This window comes from Kockovaella imperatae, assembly GCF_002102565.1.
Source record: "Kockovaella imperatae strain NRRL Y-17943 chromosome Unknown BD324scaffold_3, whole genome shotgun sequence".
Classification (NCBI taxonomy): Eukaryota; Fungi; Basidiomycota; class Tremellomycetes; order Tremellales; family Cuniculitremaceae; genus Kockovaella; species Kockovaella imperatae.
Window position 1 is genome coordinate 742,509 of NW_019028943.1, and position 17,942 is coordinate 760,450.

At 51.8% G+C, this 17,942-nt stretch overlaps 8 protein-coding genes across 8 annotated transcripts; 3 read left to right on the forward strand and 5 right to left on the reverse strand.

The window, feature by feature from the left end:
- Positions 1 to 56: 56 nt before the first annotated feature.
- BD324DRAFT_618578 (hypothetical protein) lies at positions 57 to 2,361 on the reverse strand (the record flags this gene model as incomplete). Its single annotated transcript, XM_022015050.1, has 7 exons — positions 1,788 to 2,361; positions 1,640 to 1,743; positions 1,493 to 1,588; positions 1,292 to 1,439; positions 1,061 to 1,235; positions 634 to 1,006; positions 57 to 586 (listed from the first exon to the last, which is right to left on the reverse strand). Coding segments are annotated over exons 1-7 (1,922 nt in total), but the record flags the coding sequence as incomplete, so codon positions are not given.
- A 131-nt stretch (positions 2,362 to 2,492) lies between these two features.
- On the reverse strand, positions 2,493 to 3,809 carry BD324DRAFT_655391 (hypothetical protein; the record flags this gene model as incomplete). Its single annotated transcript, XM_022018814.1, has 8 exons — positions 2,493 to 2,661; positions 2,714 to 2,837; positions 2,882 to 3,036; positions 3,086 to 3,338; positions 3,376 to 3,405; positions 3,458 to 3,573; positions 3,651 to 3,718; positions 3,780 to 3,809. The coding sequence occupies 8 exons, from the start codon at positions 3,807 to 3,809 to the stop codon at positions 2,493 to 2,495; spliced, it is 945 nt and encodes a 314-aa protein (XP_021872986.1).
- Positions 3,810 to 4,401: 592 nt separating this feature from the next.
- On the forward strand, positions 4,402 to 6,296 carry BD324DRAFT_618581 (glutamate decarboxylase). Its single transcript, XM_022015051.1, has 6 exons — positions 4,402 to 4,501; positions 4,566 to 4,871; positions 4,919 to 4,963; positions 5,017 to 5,681; positions 5,731 to 5,962; positions 6,012 to 6,296. The coding sequence occupies exons 1-6, from the start codon at positions 4,454 to 4,456 to the stop codon at positions 6,237 to 6,239; spliced, it is 1,524 nt and encodes a 507-aa protein (XP_021872987.1). The 5' UTR covers positions 4,402 to 4,453; the 3' UTR covers positions 6,240 to 6,296.
- On the reverse strand, positions 6,297 to 7,378 carry BD324DRAFT_618582 (NAD-dependent epimerase/dehydratase). The gene has a single exon (XM_022015052.1). It carries the CDS (start codon positions 7,203 to 7,205, stop codon positions 6,315 to 6,317), a length of 891 nt encoding a protein of 296 aa, XP_021872988.1. The 5' UTR covers positions 7,206 to 7,378; the 3' UTR covers positions 6,297 to 6,314.
- Positions 7,379 to 7,878: 500 nt separating this feature from the next.
- On the forward strand, positions 7,879 to 8,563 carry BD324DRAFT_312092 (hypothetical protein). The gene is made up of 3 exons (XM_022012460.1): positions 7,879 to 8,045; positions 8,095 to 8,120; positions 8,183 to 8,563. The coding sequence occupies exons 1-3, from the start codon at positions 8,034 to 8,036 to the stop codon at positions 8,466 to 8,468; spliced, it is 324 nt and encodes a 107-aa protein (XP_021872989.1). The 5' UTR covers positions 7,879 to 8,033; the 3' UTR covers positions 8,469 to 8,563.
- A 2,427-nt stretch (positions 8,564 to 10,990) lies between these two features.
- On the reverse strand, positions 10,991 to 13,535 carry BD324DRAFT_618589 (F1 ATPase alpha). The gene is made up of 11 exons (XM_022015053.1): positions 13,398 to 13,535; positions 13,097 to 13,160; positions 12,915 to 13,001; positions 12,486 to 12,862; positions 12,022 to 12,438; positions 11,825 to 11,972; positions 11,709 to 11,774; positions 11,536 to 11,659; positions 11,412 to 11,486; positions 11,267 to 11,365; positions 10,991 to 11,214 (listed from the first exon to the last, which is right to left on the reverse strand). Exons 1-11 carry the CDS (start codon positions 13,452 to 13,454, stop codon positions 11,088 to 11,090), a joined length of 1,641 nt encoding a protein of 546 aa, XP_021872990.1. The 5' UTR covers positions 13,455 to 13,535; the 3' UTR covers positions 10,991 to 11,087.
- Positions 13,536 to 13,734: 199 nt separating this feature from the next.
- Positions 13,735 to 14,686, forward strand: BD324DRAFT_649217 (hypothetical protein; the record flags this gene model as incomplete). Its single annotated transcript, XM_022017953.1, has 2 exons — positions 13,735 to 13,762; positions 13,821 to 14,686. The coding sequence occupies 2 exons, from the start codon at positions 13,735 to 13,737 to the stop codon at positions 14,684 to 14,686; spliced, it is 894 nt and encodes a 297-aa protein (XP_021872991.1).
- Positions 14,687 to 14,741: 55 nt separating this feature from the next.
- On the reverse strand, positions 14,742 to 17,804 carry BD324DRAFT_655395 (P-loop containing nucleoside triphosphate hydrolase protein). The gene is made up of 13 exons (XM_022018815.1): positions 17,744 to 17,804; positions 17,103 to 17,690; positions 16,990 to 17,051; positions 16,933 to 16,943; positions 16,623 to 16,879; positions 16,235 to 16,571; positions 16,025 to 16,179; positions 15,835 to 15,978; positions 15,657 to 15,782; positions 15,508 to 15,604; positions 15,278 to 15,454; positions 15,032 to 15,229; positions 14,742 to 14,980 (listed from the first exon to the last, which is right to left on the reverse strand). Exons 1-13 carry the CDS (start codon positions 17,753 to 17,755, stop codon positions 14,841 to 14,843), a joined length of 2,304 nt encoding a protein of 767 aa, XP_021872992.1. The 5' UTR covers positions 17,756 to 17,804; the 3' UTR covers positions 14,742 to 14,840.
- Between the last annotated feature and the right edge of the window lie 138 nt (positions 17,805 to 17,942).

Here is a 17,942-nt window from a genome sequence, read left to right on the forward strand (position 1 = left end):
CTTCAGTGGTCAAATGTACATGTAGCGTCAAATGTCTTGGGCATGTGAGAGTGCATATGTGAATCGGCCGCCCTTCAGTCTGAGGTCATCGCGATGGGACTAGCTAGATCTAAGAAGCGCAATCATACCCCAGCCTGCTATCCAAGCGACCCCCAATGAGATCATGAACCACTCTACACCCTTTCTCACCACCCACTGCCATCTTCCTTCTCGATGCTGTCGAAGACGGCTCGAATGTCTTGTCGACAGATAATCATCGTCATCGCCTGAATCGTCGGACGAATCAAAGTCTGACCCTGCACGCCCAGCTTCCAGGTCCCCTTGTCCGACCATCCCTGGTCTATCCAAGCCGTCTCTGGTCTGAACTGCAGCGCGAGAGCGAGCTGAATTACTCGTCAAGGAGGTTTCGTGCAGCCGCGCTGTGAGAGGCAGGTCGAGATCACCACCTCCATTGGCGTGCGCCGAATGTCTGTTTCCGCGTTGGGAAAACAGCTCCAGCAGGCAGGTGAGGAGATGCGCTCCATCAGTCCCTGGCAAAGGCAACAGATTGAAGAAAAATAGCGACAGTGAAATAGTCGACACATAGCTGGTGAGTGTGTGTGAGCTTGATCCGCCAGCACAGAAGCAGCTCACTTGAAGAACATGACAAGCCAGTACATGAGAGATGGGAATAGACGAGGAAAAGCAGTGCCGACTTTGATGTTCTGCAAGACATCTCGTCTGTCGCCAGACCAGAGAACAGTCCTGGTGGTGCCTATAGAAGCAAGTGCCTGAGTCGGCGATCTGAGGAGCCGAGGGGCGCCTCTAAGACTTGCGACTTGAATGCGAAGTACGCGCTCCTTTGGAGATGGTCTGACGCACGTAAAGCCTTCTGTACACGGACAAGCCACCGAGGGGGAATCGAGAATCGGATGAGGTGAAAGGCAGCGAATGGAGGTCATTTGATCCCCGGCCATGCCTTCGAAAGCTATCTCTCCTTGGACGGAACAAGGCGTGGTGTGCAGTGCTATGTGAGGGTCAGCGTGTATCTTGCTCAGAAACAAAAGTGAATGATACTTGCCTCTCCATTCTGTGTCTGGCACACACCATCCCCGGTCAAGGTCTCCTATCTCATTGCTCGTCAAATACCTTGCCCAAGCATTATGCTCGTGGGTTGAAGATGTACCGCCGACAAAAAGGTCATCAAGATGTGTAATGAGATCTCCAGGTCGGATGTGTGCGTAAAGTGCCGACATCTGGCGAAGGAGATATACATCAGTGAGCCGTCCTGTTCGGAGAAGTCTCGACTGACAGGCTCTACGGAGTCCACAACTAGGCCTTTCTCGCCGACATCTGCCCAGAGAGGTTTCCAGAAACCGGTCAATGATGCAATGCCGAGCAGCAGGTAAATAGCGAGATTGTGCCAAGGCCCAGAGGAAGCTAGACGTATCCGGGCCGACCTGAGAGAGAGAAGAGAATCAGCACGGCACGGACACATAGGCGGTCAACTTGCGTGGGGATCCGATCGACCGACGAAGAAAAGGACACCATCATGCTCGGCATCCCGTAGTGGAGATTCAAGCTGAGCTTTGCTGGAGAAACACCATCTCTGGGGCAAGATCAGCACATTCTGCTCAAAAGGGATTCGGTAACGGCTCACAAGTAAGCGGAAAGAGCATGGCCCAGCTCGTGAAACAGTTGGCTAGTGACCAAGACCAAAACCAGCGTAGGTAGGTGAGAAAAAGGCATGGTGATACCTGGGATCTACGAAGCACATCAGATACCATGCCAATAGTCTTTCGACCGACCAAGGGGGATAAACTGTTCGCCTGGAACGTTCTCAGCCCAGCTTCCACCTCAAGTATCGGAGCAACGACACCGAATGCCCTTTTGCTCAAGACATTCTCCGCAACGTTCCTTCCAGCGCCCACCAGGCCTCGTTTCGACATCCCTCCTGTAGGTATCGAGGGTACAGAATGAGCAGCGAGTTCCTGCCAGACCATTTGCCAAACTTGGACTGCAGCCACAACGGCCGCAAGTACGCTGCCCGCTAATCCAAGCGGACCGGCTATAGATCCCCAGAAGTAGAACCGCTTGAGAGCTCCATGCAGCCGTCTGGACCGTTCAGTGATGATCCTAGGCACCGAATTGTAGTCTTTCGTTTCGATGGACAGCTGTCCGGCCGTCCAATCGATCCGCCATCCTCGGACAACAGGTATAGGTCGCGTGAGACGGTGAGAACCTAATGTTGGCAGGAATTGAGTACTACGAAAGGAAAGATAGTGGGGCAGCCGATAGAAGAAGACTGCAAAAGCACCGAGGAGCCATAATGGGAGTAAGACGTCCAGCATCTACCCGGCCCCCAGTCGGCGCCATGCACGTAGAACGAAGAGTAGTAAAAGCAAAGAACACCCTCGCGACTTTGCGACACACCGGCCGCGGCCGAATCCGTGGCAGTGTGGCGTTGAGTGACAAATGAACATTCAAGGCGCGCACATGGCTATGCTAACATTTCATAGGGCTGAGCAAGAGCAATTCCCGCCTTCACCAGCACCAAAGATCTGGTCTGGTCCGAAAAGATGATCCCAGTGTTTGAAATGCTGGGCAGAAGCGATGTCCCCATCAATGTCGCTGATGTTGTAATCTTTCTCTTCTCCTGAATAAGGTTCCTGGAGCTTTACTCTACGCAGTGCGTCGCGTCAGTGGGAGCTTCAGAATGAACTAGTTTGCTCACTTGAATCTCCCATTGTCCTCCCAGGCCTTCAGAGCGACGTAGGCGTGTTGTTTCTTTAGTGTGTCAGCATCGGATGTCGTTTGGATGGTGACCGCGCTCGCTTCCGCCTTCTGAAAAATGTCGTCTGAAAAGAGACATGTCAGATTCCGTGAAGGTGAGAGGTCTCACAAAGATCAGAAAAGTCCCCGTTCACGGTGTGCAAGCTGTCCCGGTTTGCCAAGATGGTCAATAGCTGGATGTCTTGAACCGTTATATTACCCTCAGGTGACTCTCCTGAAGGTGTTGGGAGCTGTTCAAGGGCTTCTTGAAAGCCGTACGCCCACCTGTGAGATTTTCGTCATTTAAAGCTTGTATCCGACCCAATGGACTCACCAGGAGCCTGTGGCGTTTTCGCCCTGCTGTGCGATCGGCTGTTCAATCCGGTGCCAATTGTTCGAGCCGTGCGACTGGTAGGTCACGTAGATCTTAGCAGCGGTATCGGTCTTTCCGTCTTCGTGGGTGTTCTGAGGAGTAAACAAATTGAATTCTGCGCCCGAGTTGTCCAAGTTTCGTGTGGCAGAGCGTAGCCAATCCGGTCCCGTCCTCGCCACGGCGCATAAGGCTACGAGCACATTGCAGTGAGAAGCTGGACAGGCAGAAGATGATACAGTACACAAACTCACTTGCTGCCCAATAAACGTTAGGGACGGCCACTGTCGATCTCGTCAGTCACACGTCACTCTACAAGTGAATACGGTAACGCACCTTGATCTATATCATTGCACGAAATGCCGTCAACTGGCCAGAGAGGCAAAGCCATCGGCTTTATGATCGTCCGATCTGGTGCTTGCTCTCGGACGAGGTGTCGTCTGTGTTGAAGACTGCGGCGCGCAGAAGTGCACAGCGCTACTGTAGCTGCTGTCAGTCGATTGAGTGTGAGAGCTGATTTGACACTCACACAGGGTAAAGAGCAATACTCTGGCAATCATGTAAGAAACCCAAGATGAATGCAAACTCGCAGAGAGACTTCGACGGAGGGTAGAAGACAGGTCTGAGAGATTAACGAGGAGCCCAAGCTGTCAGTCACCGGATCGCTCTTCCTGCAGTACCACAGCATGGTGGACAAGCTTGGCAGGCAGAGACTTGGGAAAAGGAGATCTCAGATGGTGGGGTTACATGTCCATTCAGCAGGCACGATCCTTTGAGTTATGAATGAGTGACACGTAGGGCGTTGGAAGGAGGCATTTCATTGCATTCATCTCATGTTCGAAAATCGTGACACTTGCTTGTAGCCCCTTTGTGGTGGACCTCCTGTGATGCGGGGTCTCGGTGCCTTGTCTTGACACCTCCCAACCAAGGGGTCTATATCACACATCAATTATTAGCCATCTTTTCAACATGTGTGCCTCGCATCCAGGTCGCCACGAAAGGAGCGTCTCCAGTCCCTTCAGTATCAGGTCCCTCAAGACATATGAAAGCACCTTGCCGAGGCCACTGCTCACCGCTACAGTTTGTCAGGTCGATGATCAGCATCTCGCAATAGTAGTATAGCTGTGCAAGCCGGTCCAAGCTGATTATCTCTGTCCTGAAGTCACTGCAGAGCGAGAGGTCCAATATCAAAGTATGTAGATCGATCGGCTTCAGCCGAAATAATCTCATCGGAGAAACTCAAATTCACCCCAAAAAGTCCGAAAGATGACAACATTTCTAGACGCTGTTTGACTCTACCAAAGGAGTTCAAGCACGATCACGAGGAGCAACATGCCTGTACAGCCGGCATACAAGACGAGAGCTGATGAAGTTGATGATGTGAGCCGCGATAGAGACAATGGCAATTAACTCGTTGCTCTGAGTACGAGCTGATTGTATAAAGCTCGTAGAAACGGTGAAGAACCTGATCATTCCATTCATTCGATCGGCCGAACCTTCTTCTTCGACGTCCGGCTCGAGCAAGCAGTATGCAGCTGGAGATGGAGTCAATGGGGATCAGGGTCAACATCCAATGACACTTGTCGATTATCATGCCCCAAAAGAGCTGCAGTCCATCCTCGACCTAGACTTACCAAGCAAAGGTCAAGGCAAGGACGGTCTCGTTAATATGACTGAGAAGGTCTTACGGTATTCTGTGAACACCTGGGACCAGGGATTCATGGATAAGCTATATGCGTCTACCAATGCCGTAAGTGACCACCAGCCCGCGTGTGCCCTTGCTCATGGACCGCAAAGGTCGGAGTCGCAGCGGAGCTGCTAACTGCTGCTTTGAATACCAATGTGAGCGACATCAGTCCATGAGGACCGAAAGAACGGGTCTGATTGATGTAAAGGTCCATGTCTATCAGGTGTCCCCGGTGCTCACACTGATCGAGAAGCACGTCGCGAAAACTCTGGCACGCATGTACGGATTCACCGATCCCCATTCCGGAGGCATGTCACAGCCAGGAGGCTCAGCCGGAAACTCCTCCTCCATCGTCATTGCTCGAAACACACTATATCCTCATACCAAGACTCGAGGTATTGGGTCAGACAAATATGTCCTCTTCACCTCCCAACATGGTCATTACTCGCTCGAGAAGGCTGCTCAAATGTTCGGCTTTGGGTCAGACAATGTACGTTCTGTACCTGTCGACAAAACTGGACGCATGGACGTATCAGCTTTGCGGAAAATGGTAGTGAAATCAAAAGAGGATGGCGAAGTTCCCTTCTACGTGAATGCAACAGCCGGCACGACCGTTCTTGGATCGTTCGACCCTTTCGACGAAATTGCAGAGGTCTGCAAGGAACACCATCTGTGGATGCACGTCGATGGCTCTTGGGGTGGTAGTGTAATCTTCAACAAGGGTATCGCAGAGGAGAGGTTAAGAGGAGTGGAGAAAGCAGACAGTATAGTCATGTCACCTCACAAGATGTTAGGTGTGCCAGTGACTTGCAGCTTCCTGCTGGCCAAGGACATGAGGAAAGTCTGGAAGGCGATGACCTTGCCAGCGGGTTAGTGAGTAACCGCAGGGCAGACATGACCCTCTTATCTGACCCTTCTCCAGCCTATTTCACACTTCTGACTCCGAGGAGATCTTTGACCTGGCCGATCTGACACCACAGTGCGGGCGGCGGGGAGACGCGTTGAAGTTCTTCCTATCCTGGGTGTACTATGGCGAAGAAGGTCTTTCGGAGAAAATTGAGAGGGCATTCGAGCTTGCAACTCGAATGCAAGAACAGCTATCGCGCTCAGAAAACGTAGTCATGCTGTCGACAATGCCCCCTCCCTGCCTCCAAGTGAGCCCTCCGTCATTATCCAATCTCGCGCCTGACTTTGCTTTTTCAGGTATGTTTCTACTACGCACCGGAACGTCAACTCGGAGATCCTACTGCCACAAGTCGGCGGACGGAGATCATGACAGAGAGGCTCATGCGCAGAGGCTTCATGGTGGACTATGCACCTGGAGAGAATGGCAAATTCTTCCGCATAGTCATCAACATCAGCACAACGGAGGAGACTGTGACACGATTGGTGGAAATGATAGAAGAAGTTGGTAGAGAGAACACGACTTAGCCAATTGGACCGGCTCATGCAGCGCGTCGACTCCTCAATCGGTCATCTATGCAGACAATGCTCGTATTGACCAGACTAGAAATAATTCTTGTCCAAATCCTCCAACAGCCCAATGTGGCTCGGTTGCCATCCCGTCGCAGCCATAGTCTTCTCCTTAGTGACAGGATTGTCGAGGCTCAGGGCCAACCCAATGAAACCGAGTTGCGATAGCGCTTCCTCTGCAGACACCGATTTTGTTGGCACCCCGAGTTTGCGCCCGATCATCTCTGCGATGTCCTTTGTCTTCACGTGCCCATCGATCCCGTGTAGTACTGTCCCTGCTGGAAGTGGCTGCTCGATGGCCATCCTGTACAGCGTGACCGCGTCTTTGACATTGACCGTCGGCCAATGACTTTCTCCACTCCCGACGTACTGAGAGTATCCGAGCCGTTTCGCCGTGGCAATCATGATCGCAACGAAATTGACGTCACCAACTCCATGCACAGTCGGAGGAAGTCGAATGAGGATGGCTCGTGTACCTTGACGACCGAGCTCGGCAACAAGATCCTCAGGAGGTTTTCGATAGTTCCCATCTTCTTTAGGTGTATCTTCTGTCAATGTGGCACCTACGGCAGCTCCAAGAGTTCCATTTGTGCTAATGATAGGCTTGTCTGTTCCCTTGATAGCCTCAGCCATGGCTCGAAAAGCCGCGACATCGACAGCGGCATTCCTATGGATGTCGAAATTTGGGTTGTCGAAATCGTGAATGAATGCGCAATGAATGACAGCATCTGCTTCTCTGGCACCTGATGCCAGAATCTCGAGATCGTTCAGGTCGCCTCGAAGCGGTGTGGCACCGTTGACTTGGACTTTGCGCGCAGATGCATCCGACCTAGCGAGCCCAATGACTGTGTGTCCGTGAGCGATGAGCTCTTTGGTGAGATATGAGCCGATGAAGCCAGAGGCACCAGTGAGGAAGATACGCATAGTGGCAGATGGACAAGTGGATATGAGTGCAATGTCAATGTGGCGAGAGGCAATCGGTGAACGAGAGATAGATATGCTTGATAGTCACAGATGATGCGAATGGGAGGTGGAACTCAAGAGGTCTGACTCTGCTTTACACAAGCACGAAGACTACTCAGAGCACAATATCCTCCTCTATTTAACCTGTGCTTGCCCTCGGGTACACTACGGCTTACCGTGACACAGACGTTTAGACCGAGAAATGCGGAGATGGAATGCGGACGTGGATCCGATCTCCGCCTCGGTCATGGCGGCGACGTGCACCGGGACTTCGTGCGAAAAGACAGCTAGCTGTCTTAGCTGTCTTAGAAGGCAGTAAGGACAGTTGACATGCCCTGTTACTATGTTATCACTGGCTCCGACATGTGTATATTGTACTCCGTCATCACGACTTGTTGGACGGCATGACCAATGATCCCAGAGCCGCTTGTGTATGGACCTTTGCCCTGTGCTCGATTTCAATATGCTTTCCTCCATCTCTTTCTGCATTCGCTTGTGTTTGAGTGGTCACCAGGATGAGTGTGTTCGCAGACGGACAGAACGCACTGCTAGCTGTGGTTTGGATCTCGGATCTTAGTTTACACGAATTTAATAATTTAATGAGAGGTGTGACCAAGACGTCGATGCTAACAATCTAATACCTTTGATCGTGAAACGCCGTAGGCTCGTGCACCATTGGAAGGTGTGCACTGATCTCTCCTCATATTGACACTATAAAACGTTGAATTTGACGCTGCTGATCGTTGCTCATCTTCTCAACTTACCACGGGTCATTCTCCGATCCCCAAGATGGCTTCGTCGGTGAGTGAGGGTCCCGCTTGTGTGCCGTCTTAGCTAACATGCTTCACAGTCGTCACCTCCCAAAGTCATTGTGAAGTAAGCTCGAAGGGTTACCTGTCAGCATCTGACCCATTCATCTGACGCGTGATCTCACTCAGATGGAAGACAGAAGATGAAGAGGAGTTGTTGCGGCTCATTAAGACGCGTACAGAGTGGATTTGCCTCTTTGCTGAGGGGCAGCAGCAGCTCTCACAGAAGTGGATATATCATAGGGATATAGCCATAGCGTTGTGGCCACACGATCAAGCGAGAGAGAGGAGGTTCCTCTGGATCCTGCAGGCCAAATTGCGTGGCCTTGTCGTTGTCAAAGATGGCAAGTGGGAGCCGACTGATCTGTGGGACCATCGAGTCAGCAATCCGATAAGGAACAAGATCTCACAGTGAGATCCGCTTGTTGAAATTGGGTCATAGCTCAGACGACTTAGTTTTATCTGCAAGTATCGCGACATCAGCGCGATTATCCGGTGAATCCTGGCTGGACATCGTTCGCCGACATGCCTGCGAAGGACAGAGGTGCGCACACGTAGGCACATTCAGCTGATCTATCCAGTTATTCTTCAGGCAAACTTTCCAATGTTTTTCGAAATCCGAAACTTGATCAATCACCCGTTACAAGATGACTTGCCCGACTGCCCAGCACCCCTCCGATCGGTTCACCGCTCGACTCAAATCAGTGTTGCGCCAGTGCGCTCTGTGTCTGGTATTAAGAGATCGAGATCATTTGACACCGACGAACTGGAGGAGGACAATGACGCACCTCGCTCACAGTATATTAAGACCGAACCCAGGGATAGACCCCCTTCAATCGAACTCCTCACTCCAGCATCAGCGTACGACATGGCCCATCAAGTCCCGCAATCGATCGTGACCATCCATGAGACCGCTGGGCATCGATCCATACCCTCTCCGTCCTTGACCCCGTCTTCTTCAAATGGCAATCAACTTGCCTCCACCTCCGCGGAGCCAAAGCCAACCATCATTGGTTGCAGCCAAGGAGAGATGACCTTGCAGGCCATTCCAAAGGCCGCGCTTTCTGGTGCTAGCATTCCGCCTGTTTATGTCCCAAGACAAAAGGAGGCGCTCCCAATACGGGCGAGGGTTGATGTCCCACGCCCAATCGTCATCCCGGTCGACCCAAGGCGACGTCCTGTCGAGACCTACCGTTCCACGCAAAGTCAAAATGCGTCACCAGTCCCCGGGTCATCCTATTCGCAAATGACACCCTCGTGCTCAGTGACATAGTCGAGTACTACTAGGGGCGTAGCCTCGTACTCAACTCAAACCTCCAAGAATTCAGGCAGCTCTGCAGCCTCGGAAACTCCTGCGTCTTTCCACGTTCATTCATCCCCAGATCTGAGCAGACCGGACACCCCTCCACTTCCGGAGCCGGCGTTGGCCCGACCATCGCATCCAACCCCGGTGCTAGGCAGACCGGACACCCCTCCGCTCCCGGAGGAGGCGTTGGCCGGACCCTCGCATCCATTCTCAGAGTTGGGCAGACCAGACACCCCCGCTTCAGTGCACCGATGTCCTCCCGACAAAAGATGCACGAGCTGCCTACACAAATTCGCGACGGATGAAATACTTGATGCCACGCGAAGACCTCTTCTTGACCGGAAATGGTATGACTTCAGATCACGAAAGTCGTGTGAAAGAGCGCACACTGCGCTATCACTAGTAAACATCATGAAGACTCGACAACTGGATCTCTTGGTCTATGCCTATTGTCGGATATCTCGCGAAGAGGATCCGCCTCAACTGTTGCAGGGATGGCAGTTGTGGCTTGAGATCCGACCCGATGTCTACCCTGAGATTGAAGAATGTCTCAGGAGGTTTGGAGCGTGAGTTCTTCTCAACTTCTGACCGCCGAGTAACCGAGCCGCCAGCTAATGAAATGTGTGCAGAACTACTCACAATCGTCTTGAGAGTACAAGAGGTTACAAGCGCAGTTGTATAATCCGCATCTCTTCGTTTATCGATCGCAAAACGCCACGCTCTGAGAAGCCGGGAATGAAAACGGTCCACCTCAAGTCATGTCTACAGTGGCTGGATCGCAAATACGAGAAGTGGAGACTAGATGGGACGATCGATAGACAAGGTCCGGCCTGACGCGAGAAGGGCGAGGCGAGGAAGACAGAGCATCAGATGCGTCATATCATGAGATCAATCAGAAGCTCATCGCCTGGTCAGGTGACCGGTTGTATCTATAGATATATATTTTGGGCTCCTACAGAACGTACAGATCAGGATGAATGGGGTTTGAGGTGCAGGTGCGGAGAGTGTGTCCGAAGTTCCTTTGATGTTGATCCCCTCCTTGCCTCCTTCGAGCTGGTACTGTAAATGGAGATCTTACATCAGCATTCCATATCGATCTCATTTCCTTCAATCGCATTCGATTCAGTGGGCGCCATCTCAGGAAATGCCAGATGCTACAGTTGAAATCAAAGTGAAAGAAGTCCACCATATCCAGATAGCTCGTCCAACGGAATCGCTCGAGGCTAAATCCAAGAGATTTTGGCAAGAGATTATCGCATTGATCCTCTTTGCATCGGGGCTTTCCTTAATCTTCATCAGTCAGTTCTCGCAAGAAGGTCAGTGCATGGGCAGACAGATCAGTATTGCTGCATGTCCTGCTAAAAGGAAGCTTTATTTAGGTGCTGGAGGCGAGACCAGCTTGATCGACCATCATCTCGCCACAGAGCTTCAATGGGCAGGCCTGGGTATTGGAGGTCTTGGCGTTGTTTGGGGAATCATCCTAGTCACCCGTTACTGCCTTCATCGCGGACCTCATTCGGCAGCTTCAAGCAGCCAGGTATGACCTTGGCCCGAAGTCGTCAGCTTGTGGTCGTCAGCCAGAGTGTCTGACGGTCTGAAGGCATCCGCGGTGAGTAGGCCGAAAACACGTTGATTCGAATCAATGCATTTGAAGGCTTTTTGTTCTTCCCCCTCGAGCTAACCTTAGCTCTCTAGCAGCAGCTTCGAAGAGTTTGCGGAACAGTCTCTCTAAGCAGTGAAGTCGTCGATGTGGGACTTGATGATTCCCTTCATCTCCTCCTCAACCTCCTTGGGCAACTCTCCACCACGCAGCTTCTCGAGGAGACCAGAGTGAGTAGACTTCAAGCTCTCGGTGCTGCGTAAAAGTGTCAGCTGATCCTTTCACCATGATGGACTTCAAAGCTCACAAGGACTTCTCCCAAGCACCGATCTTGGAGACGTCGACTTTGTCGAGCATACCGTTGACACCGGCGTAGATGAGAGGAGCCATAATCTCAGTGGGCATGCTATGCGTATGTTAGATATGATACAGCGAGGTCGTTGTTGACGTACGGAGTGTACTGGGGTTGCTTGAGCAACTCGGTGAGACGAGCTCCTCGGGCCAAGAGGTATCGAGTGGATGCATCACTGTGGTTATCAGTCGACTTCTTTGTGACAAGGACGGGGGAAATCTCACAGATCGGAACCGAATTGGGCGAAGGCAGCGACTTCTCGGTATTGGGCAAGGTAAAGTTTGAGCGAACCAGCAACTTTCTTCATGAGTTTGGACTGGGCAGCGGATCCGACACGAGAGACAGAGACTGGGTTGATCGTGAGCATGAAGAAGCACCCAGCCGCGGAACAACTCACGACCGACGTTGATGGCAGGTCGAACACCCTTGAAGAAGAGTTCGGCTTCCAAGAAGATTTGTCCGTCTAGATGGCTCATGAGGATCTGATCTGCAAACTAACACCTGACCACTCACCAGTGATGGAAATGACGTTGGTGGGAATGTAAGCAGACACATCTCCTCCCTGGGTCTCAATGATAGGAAGGGCAGTGAGGGATCCGGCACCGTGGTTCTTGTTCAACTTGGCGGCACGCTCGAGGAGACGAGAGTGGAGGTAGAAGACCTGATGGCTTTGTAAGCTTTTTGAGGACATTGCGATCCTTGAAACTCACATCACCAGGGTAAGCCTCACGACCGGGAGGACGACGAAGAAGCAAAGACATTTGTCGGTAAGCAACGGCTTGCTTGGACAAGTCGTCGTAGATGATCAAAGCGTGTCGTCCGTTGTCTCGGAACCACTCTCCCATGGCACATCCGGAGAAGGGGGCCAAGAATTGCAGAGGAGCGGCTTCGGAAGCAGTGGCAGCGACAACGATGGAGTACTTCATGGCATCGTTCTCCTCAAGGGTTTTGACGAGCTGAGCGACGGTAGATCGCTTCTGTCCGACGGCGACGTAGACACAGTAAAGCTTCTTGTTCTCGTCGCTTCCGTCGTTCCACTTCTTCTGATTAAGGATGGTGTCGACGGCAACGGCGGACTTTCCTGTTTGACGATCACCAATGATCAATTCTCGTTGTCCTCGACCGATCTGGCGAGTGTTAGAACTGATTCTAATTCGAACAAGGCTCGACTTACGGGGACCAACGAGTCGACGGCCTTGAGACCAGTCTGCATGGGCTCGTGGACGGATCGTCGGGGCAAGATACCGGGGGCCTTGACCTGAGCCTTGGTCCTCTCCTTGGCGTTGATAGGTCCCTTTCCATCGATAGGGTTTCCGAGAGCATCAACGACACGGCCCAAAAGCTCGGGTCCGACGGGAACTTCGACAATTTGTCCAGTTCGCTTGACAGTGTCTCCCTCCTTGATGAGTCGATCGTTACCAAAGACGGTGACACCGACGTTGTCGGCTTCCAAGTTGAGGCACATTCCACGGACTCCCGAGGAGAATTCAACCATTTCTTCGGCTTGGACATTTCGAAGACCGTATACACGAGCGATACCGTCACCAATGGCTGAGGGACATCAGATGGGAAAGCATTGGCGGTGCTTATAGTGATGACTCACTCAAGACTCGACCAGTCTCCTGAACATCTCCGCCTTCCGATGATCCGGCAATTCGTCCCTCGAGGATGGAGGAAACTTCCGAAGCCGCTATTCAAGGTAGCGTAGAAAAAGGGAAGACAGGGAAAGAAAGGAGAGAGGCACATGTCAGCAGTGTCTCCGTCACAAACGATCTAAAGACCGACCTGGCTTGGCAGTAGCGTATGTTCGGAAAGAGTTGACGGCGAGGGGAGCGAAACGTGCTCGGGGCTAGTCGGAAAAACTTGTCAGCGATGGTCATTTTGTTGCTGTCTGAGGTTGATGATGCCATTATCCTCCTGTCGCTGGTCCCTGCTGCAGATCGCTGGAGAATCTGTTGCAGGTCTTCCAGCGATGCTGCCCTATGGGGACCATCCCATGCCATGACCACACATTTCTTTCACAGTCGATATAATAGTCTCCTCATCGTCCGAATTCGAATCTCTATTGAAGGCAGTGAACACTCACAGTTTGGACAGCGGCCGCTCTCGAGGCAGTCCTCAAACCACGGATGGCGGACTGCATGATGCGAAAGAGTGTAGAGTGTAGGTGTCTACAGGAAGGGAGAGAGGTGGTGAGTAAACGGAGGGGGAGATGCAATTGGGGGGGGAAGCAGGGGGAGGGAGCTGGAAAAGGTGGTGGGAGGGTTGATGATTTTCGGCGTTTTGGAATGGCACAAGTGTGGCACTAACGGAAGCAAAAATATCAAAAGGCATCGAAAGGCGAATTCAGTCGTCGAGTGAGTGAGTGATGCTGAATGAATACATTGTTATCGACGAGGCGAGTCAGTCAGTCTTCAGCTACGATGTCGTTGAGAACATCACTGCGTCCAGGTTAGTGGAAGTGACCACGTATTATCATGAAGATTCCCCGCTGATGGTCCCTCTACAGCGCTCAGAGCTCAGCTGTCCCGCGCATTCATTCATACTTCCCCAGCACTGGATCCAGCACCTGGACCGCCTTTGCCTGATATTGCAGCGACGTCGGTGACCGCATCTCCACCATCTACGATCGGTGAATCATCTGTCGACGCTCAAGCCTCGTCGTGTTCTTCTTCTGCTTCTTCCTCGTCCACTGTCTCGTCTGCAACGGCAGCAGCTCGCAAACCACGCTTGACACAATTCAGAGCTGATCCCAAATACGCCAAATTATTATCCACTCCTCCTAAACCTATCGCTTCACTCCCTTCCCATTTACCTCCGTTGATCTCTGAATCTTCATCACCCTCTCCCTCCTCCTCCTCCTCCTCCTCCTCCTCCTCCTCCTCCTCCTCCTCGTCACACACCTCTTCGACTGCTCTGCCAAAGAGCATCCCATCAGCCATCTCACTTCTCAAGTCCCAATCAACGCCTTCCACCGGAATCTACGTCCTGGCTCGTCTACACACTCGAACGTACCTCCTTCACCCCCGAGACATCCTCACTTTACCAACACTCAAGCCGGTCAAGAGACCAGGAACAACCCTATCATTGACTCGTATATTGGAAGTCGGTTCGAGAGATTACGCCATACGATCTCCATCGGCAGATGCAAAAGTCTTGAGGAAATACATGGATTACGATGCTAGAAGCTTGGAGACTGTCCCCATGTCAATCGCCAAAGTCCAAGTCACCGTATTGGAGCACACGCGAGGCGTCATGATGACTAGATTCAAGTATAAGCGAAGAGGTGGATTTAGAAAGACAATCAGGCGGAAACCAGGTTGGACGAGGTTACGAGTGGGAGATATCATCCTCGGTGATGGGGGACAGGCGTAGAAGACATTAGTTGATCATTCGTATTCGCAAGCATGGATGCACAGAGTCACCGTGACACGCTGATAGGACCCTTGCCGATCCCCGACGAGGAAAGAAGCAGTACGAGCAAGAATGTCCCTCCTAGTATATTGTACACAAGCTTATCTACGTCTCATTATCCCTTGAGGATCTGCTTTTGTACCTTGCCAACCACAGTGCTGTTGACCTTTGTGGCGAATCTCAAACTGCAGAGCGTTTCTCCAACGTGAGCTTGCAGTGGTGAGATGTTGCACATCATGAGCGTCTTGCTCGAGCCTATGTAACTCGTCAATCTCTGCTGCATCGTTACTCGCAGACTCGACCCACCCGACAAGCTCGTTTGAAGTAATCGCGTCAAAGTCGAATTGCGGTAAGGCACATGACCTCCTTGTTGACCTTGTCCGAGGGCACCAATGACATCCGCAAGCGCGGACAAAGACTTGTTGATGTTGATAGTTTCTTTCAGACGGTCTTTGTTCTCGCCAGCACCAGAGCTCGCAAGTCGTTCACTTCCAGCCAGATCGACTGGTGCATGCGTCAGCTCGGATTTCAGCAAGGAAGCGTTAAACGGACCAAGATTCAGCATTGCTTCGCATTGCTCGCTTGTGCTAGGGTTGACTCCACGAACTTTGAGGGTAAAGACCGAGTGTGAACGAGATGATCGTTCGTTCATCAACGTAGCAGCAACGGCACGGCGGGATCTGGCGCGCTCAAGCAGCGTAGCGACTTGCCGTGCATTGCTCAGTGGCACTGTGCCAGCCATCAGCAGCGCTCAGACACGCCATGATTGACATTCTGCTCACCGCTGACAACATCGCTGACGCTCATCTTGCCATCTTTGTCGAGCTTGATCTCATGCTTCTTGGTATCGAACTGGCCAGTTCCAAGCAAGTCGTTGATCTTCAGGAGCGATGAGCCCGCGATCCACAGACGAGAGTCTATTACCACTCACGACCTCGTTGTACACTTCCAGATATTGTCCCTCCATGTGATATTTCCAACCTCTATCCTTAAGCTGACCAGAGACTCTGAAAATCATTTCAATGGCTCGAGGGATCATTCCCACGTTCGCCTCATCCTTAAAAAAAGCATGAGTTTCAACCGGGAGCAAGATTGGGGTTACAGCTTACCAGGCCTCCTTCCATGGTCCAACTCTTACCGGACCCAGTCTGTCCGTAGGCGAAGATGCAAACATTGTACCCATCCAGAACGCTCTGGGCAAAGGTAGAAATCTCCTCAAAGACTTCTTGTTGCCCAGCTGAGGGCTGGAAGACCTGAAAAACAGTCAGCCTGCTCCGAATCCTAGACGGCACAGCTTACTTTATCGAAGGTAAAGTCGTTGACCTGCTCTCGCTCCTTTCCAGTGGCAGATTCGCCGCGATTGATTACGCTCAACTGGGAGCAACCCATCTCCTTGTCGAGCTTTTCGTCTGAGAAGGTGAGAGTTGCGAGATCGTCGCGCGTAGCCTCGTGTGCTTTTGGTGGTGACCTCAGCTGACGTTCGCGCAGCGCCCCCGTCAAGCGACTCACGAAGAGCTGGTCTCACTCTGGCAAACACTCTAATGTTTCCCTTGAGCTCTTGCACTTGATTGTGCAGTTTTCGACGTATGGTCTCTGCTTCTCTGAGTTCCGTCTCGATATCCGCGATCCTCTCGTTCGCCCTCTCTTCCGCAGCGCGTTCTCTACTTGCAGCGCGTTCCTCCGACTCGAGGACCTTTTGCTGGCTGATGTCGACTTCGGCCTTTAGCGAGGAGATCATAAAGGTAGCTCGTTCAATTTCCGCCTGTAAAGCCGTTTGCTGAGCTTGCGACGCGGCCAACTGGGCGTTCAAGGTCATGTGTTGGGTTGACTGCTCGGCAAGTGTGCGCTGTAATGCTGTCAGCTTAGTTCGCAGTTGAGGACGCAATTTGCAGCTTACTTTCATACTTCTCACTGCTTCCCTCTCATCAGACAACTTTTGTCGAACCTCTTGAATCTCCTCTTCGAGATTTCTGTTGTCTCGCTCTCTCTTCCGCAGTTGCGCATCAATTTCCTCGATCTCTTTCGCGTGCTTATTCTGAAGAATCGCAATCTCCTCTGAAGCATTTGAGAGCTCTCTGCGAGCTTCACGTTCGGGATCATGAATCGATTTGAGAAGGTTCTGAAAATCGGCTTTGGAGACGGCTTGCGTCTCGACTTTGGGGTGACAGGAGATCAGCGGATGCAAAGGGGAACTTTGCATTACGCACTGTTCGCTTGCCTGGTAGGATGTTAGCTTGGCCTAGACGATTTGCGGTCCTGCTCACTCTTTTTCAAACATGGCTTTGAGCATCTTTTCCATGTTCTCAAGTCGCACTTCCGCTCCACCCTACATGCATAATTTAGTCACTCAACGCTGGGCGGGAGAAGCCAAACCCACCTTCGACTGTATGTTGGTTGTCGTAGATGCCGACAAAACACCCCTTCTTCCCGGCAATGCTGTCGTGCCGGCTCTCGATCCTGCGCCCGAGACTGTAGCCACAGCAGGCCGCCTGATACCGGCAGATTCGCTGACAGAGTTTGATCTGGTAGTCCTTGCTCCTGGGACGCCAGGTCGACTTCCAGATACTGATCGTGTGGAGCTTTTCAGATCTGACGTGGATGCTTTTCGCGCCATGGGCAAAGCTGGCTTGGAGGATGATGATACAGATCGTATGGTAGTCGCTGCTGGCGGTGGCATGCTGGATCCAGCTGTTGCTTTCCGACTCGTAGGTACGAATCCGCCCGATGGTTTTCGGGGACCACCATTAGGAGCGCCAAGAGTCGATGAGACGAGTGATGAAGACGATGCTTTCCTGCTCATCATAGGTTTTGGGGACGAGGTCGCTTTACGCTTATGATTGAGCTCTTCGGTGTCAGTCAATTGCGTGGAGACGGTCGTCGTGTTTTGAGGAGGTAGACCTAATGATTTCAATGTTGATCCGACTGGAGTGGGAGAAGCCAATCTGGGCAAACGGGAGGATGCTTCCTGCTTAGATACGTGAGCTGAGATGGACTGATTTTCATGAGAAACAGACTCACTGTAGATGCCATGATCACAGCTACCTGGTCAGCTGATGAATGAATGACTCTTGCTCTGTAGGGTTCATTTCAACAACAACACCGCCTGTTTATCGACCTCTAATAACTCCCGAGAGAACGGAAACAAAAATCAATCGCGTTGAACATGACGTGTCACACTGTTGCTCCCTTATCAGCTTATCACTCCGTCTCACTTAGC